This window comes from Eptesicus fuscus, chromosome 10 (assembly GCF_027574615.1).
Source record: "Eptesicus fuscus isolate TK198812 chromosome 10, DD_ASM_mEF_20220401, whole genome shotgun sequence".
NCBI lineage: Eukaryota > Metazoa > Chordata > Mammalia > Chiroptera > Vespertilionidae > Eptesicus > Eptesicus fuscus.
Window position 1 is genome coordinate 57,288,438 of NC_072482.1, and position 13,026 is coordinate 57,301,463.

The following is a 13,026-nucleotide window of genomic DNA, read 5'->3' on the forward strand; positions in this document are numbered from 1 at the left end:
TGCCCTCCCTTGCAGGCCTGGTCCCTCCCAACTGCCCTCCTCTGCTGGCCTGATCACCCACAACTGTCCTCCCCTGATTGCCATCTTGTGGTGGCCATCTTGTGTCCACATGGACGGCCATCTTTGACCACGTGGGGGTGGCCATCTTGTGTGTTGGAGTGATGGTCAATTTGCATATTACCTCTTTATTATATAGGATTCTTACAACAATTCATTAAGACATTTACTATAATTTTTCAAAAAGGAAATAAAATCCTGATTGGACTATAAATTAAACATAGGGAGAGATCTTGTCTGTATTTTTCACAAGCACCTAGCAGATGGTCTGGTGGAGAGATAATAGGTACTCAAAAATAAGTATTAGATGGCCCTGGCCAACGTGGCTCAGTTGGTTGGGCATCGTCCTATGCACCAGAGGTTGCTGGTTCAATTCCTGGTCAGAGCACATGCCTAGGTTTTGGGCTTCATCCCCAGTAGGGGGGTGTGCAGGAGGCAGCTGATTGATGTTTCTTTCATTGATGTTTCTCTCTCTCCCTCTCCCTTCCTCTCTCTAAAATCAATAAAAACATATTTTGAAAAAAATTAAGTATTAAACAGATGGGTGGATGATGGGGAAACTATGAAAAGTTACTTGCTGAGATCACAGTAAATGATGATGTCTGGATTTACACCTGAGTCTGGTGTAAATGTTTTTACTTAGTATGTCTGAATCTTAGAAAGTCCTTATCCAATAAGTAGATTAATGGAAATGACTAAATAAAAAGAGAGCATTATGTCAAGCTGGAATTCAATGACTCTTACAGAGTCTAAAGTAGTCTCAGAGGTAAAAATAGATTTTAAAAATTATCAACTGGTATACAGAGTGAAACTACTGAAGAAACACTTAATGGCTGAAAGAACACAAGAAGGTGACCTAGCAAAGATCCTTTTGAGTAAATAGTAGAGAATGTGATTCTGGTCTGCAGTATATGGAAAGTGTGAAGAAAGACATAAGAAAAGGGCTAACATAATGGATTTGACAATGTAGCTGATTTATAGAAGCAAAATGTAACTGGGAGGAAGAAGTCCGGTTGCAACTAACCAAGGTAAGGGAAGACCATGACCTATTAAGACTATTAATGTATTAAGAATAGAAGTGAAAAGACTATTACAAAGTGGAAATCATCCAAATTAGAAGTGGACTAAATTTATAAGCTACAAAATAACACATTAACCATTTCTAAATGGCTGTTTATTCCTAATTGGAGTAGCTAACCACATACAAACAAGTGTAGTTGCAGGAAAATGTAATATATATAAATGGAAATATTATAAAGGCATTAACTCCATGGACTGAGAACCACATAATCTTTGGAAGGAATAAAGAATTGGAAAGGGGGAGAGTTCAAGGAGAAAATTTTATAAGGAATCATTAGGGTACACTGAGAGGTTGAACACTAGTGGATAGCCAATTTTATATATTAGTTATCAAGATTCCTCAATTACTTTCTTGATTCTTCTTACTGTACATTTTACTTACATGATTGTTCTAAGCAATCATGTTGTAAAATTCTAGACACATATGTCCAAATCCACTTAAGTCCCTAGTGTTACCTCTTTATGGAAACTAAAGTCTCCTTAGTAAAAGTTGATTGCCCTGGTCCTTTAAAACAAAACACACAAGGATGTGTCAGCAAATTTTTAGAACATCTTACCACTGATAAAAGGCATCCACCAAAATAAACTATTCCCAGAAATGCCAAAAAGGAGATAAAGCTGACAGATATTGTTAACTATTGATCTGTTTATATTTTGAAACACTTACCTAAGCAGTTTATGACCATTTGTTGTGGCAACCTCAGCAAGGCTGGTTAAAATCTTTAGGTACTGGCTTTCACTTTGCTGAGACAAATGTTCTAGAACTTGCCGTAACTAAATTGTTTACAAATAAAAAAATGTGATTATATAAACTTTATCAAGAAATTAAGTACCTATTAGTTTAATAAGTATCCCCAAGCCAATTAGCTGAAATCAAGTCCTTTACAGTTATTTTGTCTTGCATAAATTCAAAAGCTAATATAGAGATAAGATGACCTAAAATCTTTGCTCACAATCACCAAGAAAGCAATAAAAAAATAGAAATAGAACAGAAATCACCAAGTTTATTTATAGAAATTTAATTCTAAAATTTAAGAGAAATATAAATGCTGCAATTTTTCAAAGAATAGAGCTATTCTAAATACAGATCTCAATAAACTAGTGATTACCAATCATAACATGATATTCCTTAGATTCTTTCCCTCTAGCTATGGGGAATATTCTAATTATCTTTAGAAGAAACCAAAGACCCAGAGGAAAGAAGATTCATAGGGCCAAATATTAGCACAAAGTTTATTAATTATTATATAATTCATACTTATCCTATAATACAGATAACAAATTATTACAAATATTAAAATATTCATATTATAAGTTATTATAATATGATACATATTTACATTATTCATATATTTGTAATATACATTGTTTATAAATAATATTAACATTATTATAAATATTTATAATAATATGATTAAGAAACACATTTGTAAATTGCCATATATGTTAAACATGCATAAAGCTTGTTCATTTACAGGCTACTAGCACAATTGCATTACCATGTTTTCTCGGAGATCTTCATTCTGTGTCATTTGAATAATTGTCTGGAAAAGCCTAGGGTGATACTGAATTAATACTTCACAGGTCTCTCCATATCCACCCTAAAAAATATATTTGAAATTATCTGGGTTTAAAAACAAAGTTCCTAAAGGAAAACGTATAGACAGCACAGATAAAGAGCTTGGTTCACACTTTAGAAGGCAGTCCATCACAAGTCCAGACCACCCACACTCTGACTAAACAGCTGTAAGTCAGAAGTTCCTCAACTCCTCTTTGAGTTTGATAATTTGCTAGAAGAGCTCACAGAATCCAGGGAAACACTTTACTATTACCTGTCTATTATATAGGATACAACTCAGGAGTAGCCAAATAGAAGAGATTCATAGGGCAAGGTATGTGAGAAGGAGCACAGAGCTTCCATGCCCTCTCTGGGCATGTCATCCTCCCAGCACTTTAACACAGTCACCAACCCAGAAACTCTCTGAGAACCCCACTATTTATGGTGTTTAGGAAAGTTCCATTATATAGGCATAACTGATTAAATTACTGATCATCAGTGACTGATTTCAAGCTCCAGCTCCTCTCCCCTCCCCAGGAACAGAAGAAGAAGCTGCCCTCTAATCCCGTGGTTGGCTCCTCTAGCAACCAGCCCACACCCTGAAGCTATCTAGGAGCTTTCAGCCACCAGTCCTCTCATTAATATACAAAAAGACATTCTTACATTCTGGAAAACCCAAGGGTCTTAGAAGCTCGTGTGTCATAAATTGAGATAAAGACCAATATATATTTTCTTATATCACTGTTCCTTTTAAAGAGCATATTCTCTACAGAATAAAAATCTTTGTACCCACCCTCTCATTTGAGGAAAAAACATTATTTTATCAGTCTCTTTCTATTATAAAGTAAGGGGCTAAGGATATATATTAACAACATACTTGTACACATAAATCCAGAGGGGTTACTCCATTTTTATCTGGCAGATATTTGGCTCCTCGTAATAGAAGAATCTGTGCTGTGTCTCTCTGACCATGACTGTACAGAAAGAGAACCAAGTTAAAAATATAATTGTTTTAATTTAGTCTTTTTCTACGAATTATGGACAGTTAATATGAATCGAGGATTAAGAATTTTTAAGAATTGAGAGGAAGATCTGAACTAAATCCTCAACAATCAGGAAAACATTCCTCAATGTTAAGTCATACTTTCACTATGTAGGTAAGAAAATGACCTATTAAATATGAGTATTGAACTTGAGACACCTTACCTACAATAAATCATAATATTTTGGGATAAATAACTGCTACTGAAGACTGTGCTTTGGTTTCTTTCTTCCAGTCACTTCCTTCTCAACTCTAACCAGATTTGCTTAACAATCTTTGTTCAGAGATCCAATGTTTGCTAGGTAAAAACTTAGTGATGCCACCCTAGCCGCTTTACTCAGTGGTTAGAACATTGGCCTGCAGACTGAAGGGTCTCCAGTTCTATTCAGGTCAAGGCTTGGTTGCAGGCTTGATCCCCTGCGCCAGGGCACATGCAGGAGACAACCAATCCATGTGTTTCTCTCACATCAATGTTTTTCTGTCTCTCCCCCATCTCTAAAAATCAATGGAAAAAATATCCTCGGGTGAGGATTAACAACAACAAAAAAAAACTTAGTGATGCCCTCGCCTGGTGGCTCAGTTGGTTGGAGCATCATCCCATACACCAAAAGGTCGTGGGTTCGATTCCTGGTAAGGGCACATACCTAGGGCACAATCTCTGGTTGGGGCACATATGGGAGGCAACCAATTGATATTTCTCTCTCACATTGATGTTTCTCTCTCTCTCTCCTCCCCCCACCTTCGTCTCTCTTTAAAATATCAATAAAAACACATCCTTGGTAAGAATTTAAAAAAAACAACTTAATGATGGGGCCTGACAGGGTAGCTCAATTGGATAGAACATCATCCTGATACACCAAGATTGCAGGTTCATTCTCCGGTCAGCAACCTATACATAAATAAGTGGAACAACAAATCTCTCTCTCTCTCTCAAATCAATGAATAAAAATATATAAATAAAACTTGATGAGAATATAATACTAGCAAAAAGTACTTCTATAAAATTCTTTAACCATATCCCTATGCTTAGACTAACTATATGAATATCCCAGTTCTGTACAATACTAATCTATCTATATATATAAAAGGCTAAGCGACCATCCAGTAGCTATGACACACAATGACCACCAGGGGGTAGACACTCAATGTAGGAGCTGCTGAGCTGCAGTGACTTGGTTCTCAAGTGACACACCCTGGAACCAAAAAGGAGGAAGCCTGATTCTGGGGTGCTACGGGGTGCGTCACTCGAGAACCGCCCTCTTGCAATCCGAAACCCCCTCATGGGATGTTGGAGAGTAGGTTTCAGCCCAATCCCCGCAGGCTAGGCTGAGGGACGGCACGGGCACTGGGCCTCAAGTATACTCATCTTTTACTATTATACATGGCATTGTTCTATATAAGATACTTTTCAAACATGTAATTATAGTGATTCATTCCAAACATTTACTAAGCATTTCAGCAGAAAGCACTGTACTACACATTGACTTCAAAGTGGTGAATAAAATAAGCAAAATTCTTGCTTTCACTGAGCTTTCGGTCTAGTAGGGGAGACACACTGTAAACGAGCAAATACACCATATATATGATAGAAAATTTGGGGAGAGGCTTCCTTGGATTGGTGAGAATTGCCTTTCTACAAAGTAACAGTTAAGCAGTGACATGAAGAAGGAGTCAGCCATCTAAGAAGCCTAGGGAAGACCTTTTCAGGCAAAACAAACGGCAGCATATAGAACAGCCTGCTGGAAAGAGTCAGCTGTGTCTGGGGAACTCAGAGAACCAATGCAACTGAAATACAGTGAGCCAAGCAGGGGTCAGACCACGCAGGTCTCACGGGTGCATGCAGACTGGATTTTATTTGAAATATAACAAAGAGGCACTGAAAAGGTTTAAATATAGGGTTTAAACACAAACTGACCAGACTGATTCATTTTTTAAAGATCACTTTGGCAACTGAGGAAAGAACAGATGGAAAAGAAAAAAGGAATCAGGAAAACCACTTATGAGACTACTGCAGTACCCTAGATAAGAGGTAACATCTCTAACCAAAGTGGTTTTAGTGAGTTGGAGAGAATAAAGAGATCAGAATATATTCTGAAGGTGGAGTTTATAGAACTGACTAAGTGGAGGGTCAGAGAAAGAAAGACATAAAAAACAATGACCTACTTTCTGGTTTAAACGGAAACGATATGGGTTCCGATGACTGAGATTAGAAAAACTGGAGGAGGTCTGAAAAGGAAAATCAGGAACCTGTATTTTGGACATGGTGACATCTGAGATTCTATGAAACTTCCAAGTGATGGTGTAAATCAGACAGGTGGACATTTCAAATCTGAAACTTCAAAGAAAGGTCTTATCTAGAAACAACCCCTCAAGATAGAATATGATTTCAGGGAATCAAACAATGATATTATTCATAAACTCAAGATACTATGGAAGGAACTGGTTTTCTTAAGTATAATTTTAGAAAATAACTAAATTCAGATAAGATCTAAAGTCTAGAGATCCAAAGTCCTTGTATTGTAATTCAAAGTTGTTCAATGATGATTTGAATCAGTCTGATCAAAGTAACATCAGAAATCCTAAAGAGAAGCTAAACAAGAAGAAAAGCAGGTCTTTCAGTCTAAAACAAATCTCCAATAAAATGTTATAAAACAGAAAAAAGGATAAAGAAAATAAGAGATTTTTGGAGAACTCTATATTTGAATTTAAGAGCCTAAATAAATATTATAATTAATATAATCTAAACCAAAGGGAAGAATCACTAGTGTATCGTAAACTGTTCCTAACTGCTAACTACATTTATATAACATTGTGTGTGTGTGTGTGTGTGTGTGTGTGTGTGTGTGAGCGCGCGCGCGGGGGGGGGGGGGGGGGGGAGAGATGTATGTGAATAATTATTATAATGCTACCTCCGTAAGGACTGAGGTATATTTATTACTGTATCACTAATGCTATAATAATGGATGGCAAATAGCGAGTGCTAACTAAATGTTTGCTAATTATATAAATGAATCAATGAACAAAATAAGTGCTTTAAGAAAATGAACCAAGACATAGTACAAAAATAACTTAGTGCAGAATTTAATATCTAACAATAATGATTCAAATTTTTTTTTTTTTAATTTACAAATCCAGAGAAAGCAAATACAGGGCTCTGGACCAAGACATACTTTAATAGCTTATCCCATTGGAATTGACCTTAATAAAGACAACTAGGAAAATTAGTGGAATATGTCTTTTTTTATTAGTTAATAAGTAATATAAAATTGAATAATCAAAGATATCAAAAGCTCCACTTACACCATATAAAAACACTGGCAATATAACAGAAAATACTTTTCCTCATGTGGTTAAGTAACAACCATAATGCTATACGAGGTGTACCAGTTAAAGTGGATTTTTTTCAATAGATGGGAGTTACACATATGTTGATATATATGTGATTTGATATGTATGCTATTTTGTTGTATTGACAGCAAGCTTCAAAACTTCATATGTCAAATTTGCTGAAGGTGTTAACATCATAGATACTTTTACGCTTAAAGATGTCGAATTTTGTGCCAAAAAAAAGAGCATTTGCGGGAAGTTTTAATTCATTACTTTATTTTGAAGAAAAAGTTATCGTATACTTTGGGAAGCTTATGGTGAACATGCTCCATCTCAAGATACTTGTGAACGCTGGTTTAAAGACTTTAAAAGTGATGATTTCGATGTGAAAGACGAAGAACGTCCAGGTCAACTGAAAAAGTTTGAACACCAACAATTACAAGCATTATTGGGTGAAAATGCATGTCAAACTCAAAAACAACTTGCAGAAAGATTAAACATTGCTCAGCAAACCATTTCCGATCATTTACAAGCAATGGGAAAGATTTTAAAGGAAGGAAAATGGGTGCCACATCAACTGAACGAAAGACAAATGGAAAACCGAAAGGTCACCAGTAAAAGGTTGCTTCAATGGCACGAAAGAAAAGCTTTTTTGCATCGAATTGTGACTGGCAATGAAAAGTGGATTTATTCTGAGAATCCCAAATGCAAAAAATCATGGTTTGATCCAGGTTAAGCATCAACATCGATTGCAAGGCCAAATCGCTTTGGAAAGAAGACAATGCTCTGCGTTTGGTAGGATCAGGAAGGTGTGGTGTATTATGAGCTTCTAAAACCAGGTGAAACCATTAATACTAATCACTACCAACAACAAATCATCAATTTGAACCACGCTTTGATCATGAAATGACCAGAATGTGCCAGAAGACACAGCAAAGTAATTTTGCTTCATGATGACGCACCATCACACACTTCAAAACTAGTTAAAGACACGTTAAAAGATCTTGCCTGGGAAGTATTAACCCACCCGCTGTATTCACCAGACCTTGCTCCTTCAGATTACCACTTGTTCCAATCGATGGCACACATACTTTCTGAGCAGCACTTCAAAACATACGAAGAAGTGGAAAATTGGGTCTCTGAATGGTTTGCCTCAAAACAAGAAAAGTTCTATTGGGACGGTATCCACAAATTACCTGAAAGATGGGGGAAATGTGTAGCTAGTGATGGACATTACTTTGAATAAAGCACCTTTGATGTTTCTCTTGAAATTATCGTGTTTTCTCTGATTACAAAATCCACCATTATTAACCGGTAAACCTAGTATACTTCATCTTTAAAGCCAGCACAGTATTAACGAAAAAACAAGAGAGCCTTAGAAAATATACAGAAATGTTTTTGTTTGGAAATATAGTAGATACACGACATTCTTTAATGACAGTATCTGGAAATATAAAATCTCATACCTGCAAGCAAAGTACAATGGAGTGGCTCCTGATACATTTGGCCTGTTAATATCAGCACCACTGTCTAGCAAGCATTGCACTGTCTGGGGAGAAAAAAAAAAATTAAAAGTAGACCAGAAAAGTCAAACAAAGACACAATTATCACAATTTTAATCCATATAAGAGAAGTTCTTGCCACAATTTGAAGCTTTAAAGACTGAGTAGGAACATAATTATGATGGCTGAACAAATTCAATTTTTGGTAAGCTCTCTGTGTCTCTCAGGCACTTTACAATATATGTGGAATTGTCAATGTAATATAAACTGTACTAACCTGGGAAAGCTCTAAACAACTGACACATGTAGCTACCAAGGACTTTAAATTTGGCTAATACAACTGAGGAACTAAATTTTAATTTTATTTTAAACAGCCATATATGGCTAGTAAATTGAATAGTGCTGCTCTAAATATTTGAATTTAAAAAACAGATTTTTTTTGCCTCTAAAAAAAACAAAAAACATAGGTACCAGCCCAGCTGCTGTGGCTCAGAGGTTGAGCACTGACCAACGCACCAAGACCAGTTCGATTTCTGGTCACGGCACATGCCTGGGTTGTGGGCTTGATCCCCAGTAGAGGCATGCAAGAGGCAGCCAATATATGTTTCGTTCTCATCGATGTTTCTCTCTCTCTCTCTCTCCTCTTTCTTCCTCTCTCTAAAAATCAATAAAAACATATTTTATAAAATAGGTACCAGAGTTATAAATCTCTCAAAGTCAAAGAGCATAATTGTTAAAGTACAAAATGTTAAAAAGCTAAGAGTCCTTTTGTTGTTAACAGCAGCCAATACTAACTCAGTTTTTCTGATCATTATTCAAATGTACTCTGTCCTCTAAGCTTTTCTTGTGCAATCCTCTAACTCAGTGGTCGGCAAACCACGACTCGCGAGCCACATGTGGGTCTTTGGCCCTTGAGTGTGGCTCTTCCACAAAATACCACGTGCAGGCGCACACGTACAGTGCGATTGAAACTTCGTGACCCATGCGCAAAGTCGGTTTTCGGCTCTCAAAAGAAATTTCAATCGTTGTACTGTTGATATTTGGCTCTGTTGACTAATGAGTTTGCCAACCACTGATCTAACTAATATTAACAAAAAGTAAGCCAATATAAAATCTTAAGAATACATATCTTATGATTAGGGATTAGGCAAGGCTCGCCTGAAAACCTTAAAAAACAGAGTCTAGTTATATTCCTATGATCCTCATTTGAATTTCTCCTGCAAAAAGAAAATGCATAAAAACTTAAAAGTTTTTGGAATTAGACTGTATAACATTACGTCTGGGTTGAACACACATATTCATCTTTCGTGCTGCTCTAAAACCTAGTGCAATGGTAGCAAAATAATAAGACTATAGCTCTGGCCGGTGTGCTCAGTGGTCAGAGCCTGCACACCAAAGGTCTCAGGTTCAATTCCCAGTCAAGGACATGTACCTGGGTTGTAGGTTCCATCCCTGCCCAGTTGGGGTGCATGCAGGAGGCAATCAATCGATGTGTCTGTCTCACATCAATGTTTCTCTCTCCCTCTCTCTTCCTCTCTCTCTAAAATCAATGAAAAGAAACACACAAAGAAGGCTCACCAAGTACCCAGTCTAATAAATTAAAAGACTTTCAACAAATTACATCAAAGTGAAATTTCATAATACTGAGGAAATTTGATTCCAGAGATAATTAGAAATCAGACTGGCATGAACAGCAACACCGGAATCTAAAAGATAAAATGCCTTGAAAATTGCAAGTTAAATGACTTCCAATGTAGAATTCTATAGCTAGCCATACTATCATTCAAATACACAGTTTTAAATTAAAACACACACACACACACACACACAAAATATGCTTACCTATATACTAGTAAGATTTCAAAAAAATTTACCTCCAATGTACCTTTCTCAAGAAGCTACTGGAGCATATCTTCCTCCAAAACAAGGGACTACACTAAAATATAGTAAGATATGGAATCCAGAGGACTGGAGATCAAACACAGGAGAGAATAAGAAATTTCCAGGTTTAGAGAAAAAGAATAAAACTGATATTATCTAATGAATCTGTCTTTGTAGAAAACAGTACTGAGGTACCTCTCAGCTCATATTTTTGTAGAAGCATATAGGAAGAATTATTGATTAATAAAAAGAAAATTGAGCAAAGTCAATTTTAAGAAAAATAGTCCCCTAGATAGAAAATGTTGTTATAGTTCACTACTTGACTCAGCAGTAAACAATATTTACCCAACTATATATACAACTAATACTGTCTAAGCAAAATCTGTGATATAATTAATTTTAGAAATTGGGGAAGAGGATTTAAATGAGCTAAACTTCATGCACCATAACAAGAACTGACCCAAAGATATCTAAAAGTCATGAATTGAGAAAGCAGAGGAAGCATGTTCTTTGGAAATAGATATCATAAGAAAAGGTGAAAGAGTTGAATATTGTTGCCTGGTGATCATGACGTGACAAAGAAGATTGATGATTTAATGGACTATTATTATTACAAAGGTTTTGATTAAAACATTTTAAAATATACTATTCACATCTTGTTCTTTGAATTTACTTCTATCCCAAGAAAAATTCTAAAATCTATATAATCTATTAATATAATGTAAATATTACATAAAACTTTATTATCGGCTATAGAATTCTTTAAACTGGGCACAGTGGTCTAGTACCACTTTCAAAGAGAAGAAAAATAAGCATTTGGGTCATTTTATAAGATAAGGCCTATTTAAGCCTTTTGATCATGGTTTATCCCTTTTTTATTTTTGACCTAGAAGTTCTCTGTATAATCCCAAAAATGGGAGATGGAAAGCCGTAATACTGTTTACTGTTATAGAATTTATAGACAATAAACTATCTCTCAAAAAGTTCAGAAGAGATGAAAGCAAATATATCAAATATATGTAATATGCAATTAAAACCTAGCAATCCAGAGAGAAGCTGAAATAAAGTAATTATTAATAAAACAAATATGCATCCATAAAAATTATATAGTTGTTAAAACTAATTAATGATATAATAATATTAATCACCTTAACATGTGCCTGGACACTACTAATAAGGATTTATCATTTCATTTAATACATCCTGTGAGGAAGTCAATATTCTCTCCACTTTTGCAAGCAGGAAACTGAGTCGCAAAGGGGTCAAATAATATGTACCCAACACACAAATAAATAGGGAAGCAGGAATTAAAACCTAAGTCCATGTTCATAAACATTATGCTATTTACCAAAAGGCAGAAATTCTAACTTTTCTGAATTCAGATACTAAATATATTATGGCTAATTTGGCATATCTTCATAAGCTACATCTAATAATTCCCTATTGAATAACTGCCTAGCCAACTATTTGTGTTTACTTTTTAAATGATGCTAAAACCATATTTTTTATAATATTTCTCTATTTTTATTTATATTATAGAGCTTAACAATTTAGCCATTAGACTAACATACAGTCAAACCTGGGTTTTCGGGTGGCTCCCATCTCAAACAATTTGGTTCTCAACTAAGTTGTTCAAGGGGAGAGAGATGGGGATGTCTTGGATGTTGAAAAGCTTCTCTCAGGCTACAAAGGAGAGAATGCACTAGTATGAGTCAGTTTACCACTAACATCTCAGGAAATAATGCTGTGAATGTTTTTGTGGGGTTTTGTTTTTTTGTGTTATTTTATTTGCTTTTGTTGCTAGTGAAATGGATGATTAGCACAACTTTAAAACATAAAGAGGCCATCAAGAGTGCTAATATTGCTAATGGTGTGAAAGAAATGATCACTGGCAATTGAAGAAGTAGAAAAACCAGTAATCCCACTTCTAGGAATGTATCCCAAGAAAACAGAAACACCAATCAGAAAGGATATATGTAGCGTTATGTTCATAGCAGCACAATTTACAATAGCTAATACTTGGAAACAGCCTAAGTGCCCATCAGCAGATGAATAGATTAGAAAACTGTGGTACATACATCTATACAATGGAATACTACATTGCTGTAAAAAAAAAAAAAAAAAGGAATTCTTACCATTTGCAACAGCATAGATGGAACTGGAGAGCATTATGCTAAGCAAAATAAGCCAGTCAGAGAAAGATAAATATCACATGATCTCACTCATTTGTGGAATATAATAAACAACACAAACTGATGAACAAAAATAGAACCAGAGACATAGAAGCATCAAACAGACTGTACAACCTATGAGGGATGAGGGAAAGCAGGGGGTGCGGGGGGGGGGAGGGGGGCGTAAGAGATCAACCAAAGGACTTGTATGCATGAATATGAGCAAAACCAATGACACAGACAGTAGGGAGGGAGAGGGCTTGTGCTTGGAGGAGAGGGTGGTGGGGGAGAGGTCAATGGGGGGGGGGGGAAGGAGACTCATGTAATACTTTAAACAATAAAGAATTTAAAAAAACAACTGTTGCTGACTTGGATCAACGAAGAGGAGTTAGCAGTGACAGCAAGAGA

At 35.8% G+C, this 13,026-nt stretch overlaps 1 protein-coding gene across 6 annotated transcripts in view; it reads right to left on the minus strand.

The window, feature by feature from the left end:
- Positions 1–13,026, minus strand: part of HACE1 (HECT domain and ankyrin repeat containing E3 ubiquitin protein ligase 1) — a 90,458-nt gene that overhangs the window by 49,858 nt on the left and 27,574 nt on the right. For 5 of the 6 annotated variants that reach the window (XM_054721821.1, XM_054721819.1, XM_008139982.2 and 2 more), the window contains 4 exons: positions 8,531–8,613; positions 3,573–3,669; positions 2,637–2,738; positions 1,805–1,911 (listed from right to left, as the gene is read on the minus strand). In XM_054721821.1, the coding sequence (XP_054577796.1) occupies positions 1,805–1,911; positions 2,637–2,738; positions 3,573–3,669; positions 8,531–8,613 (389 nt within the window). The remainder of the gene's footprint in view (positions 1–1,804; positions 1,912–2,636; positions 2,739–3,572; positions 3,670–8,530; positions 8,614–13,026) is intronic. The other variant, XM_054721823.1, reaches the window with a different exon arrangement.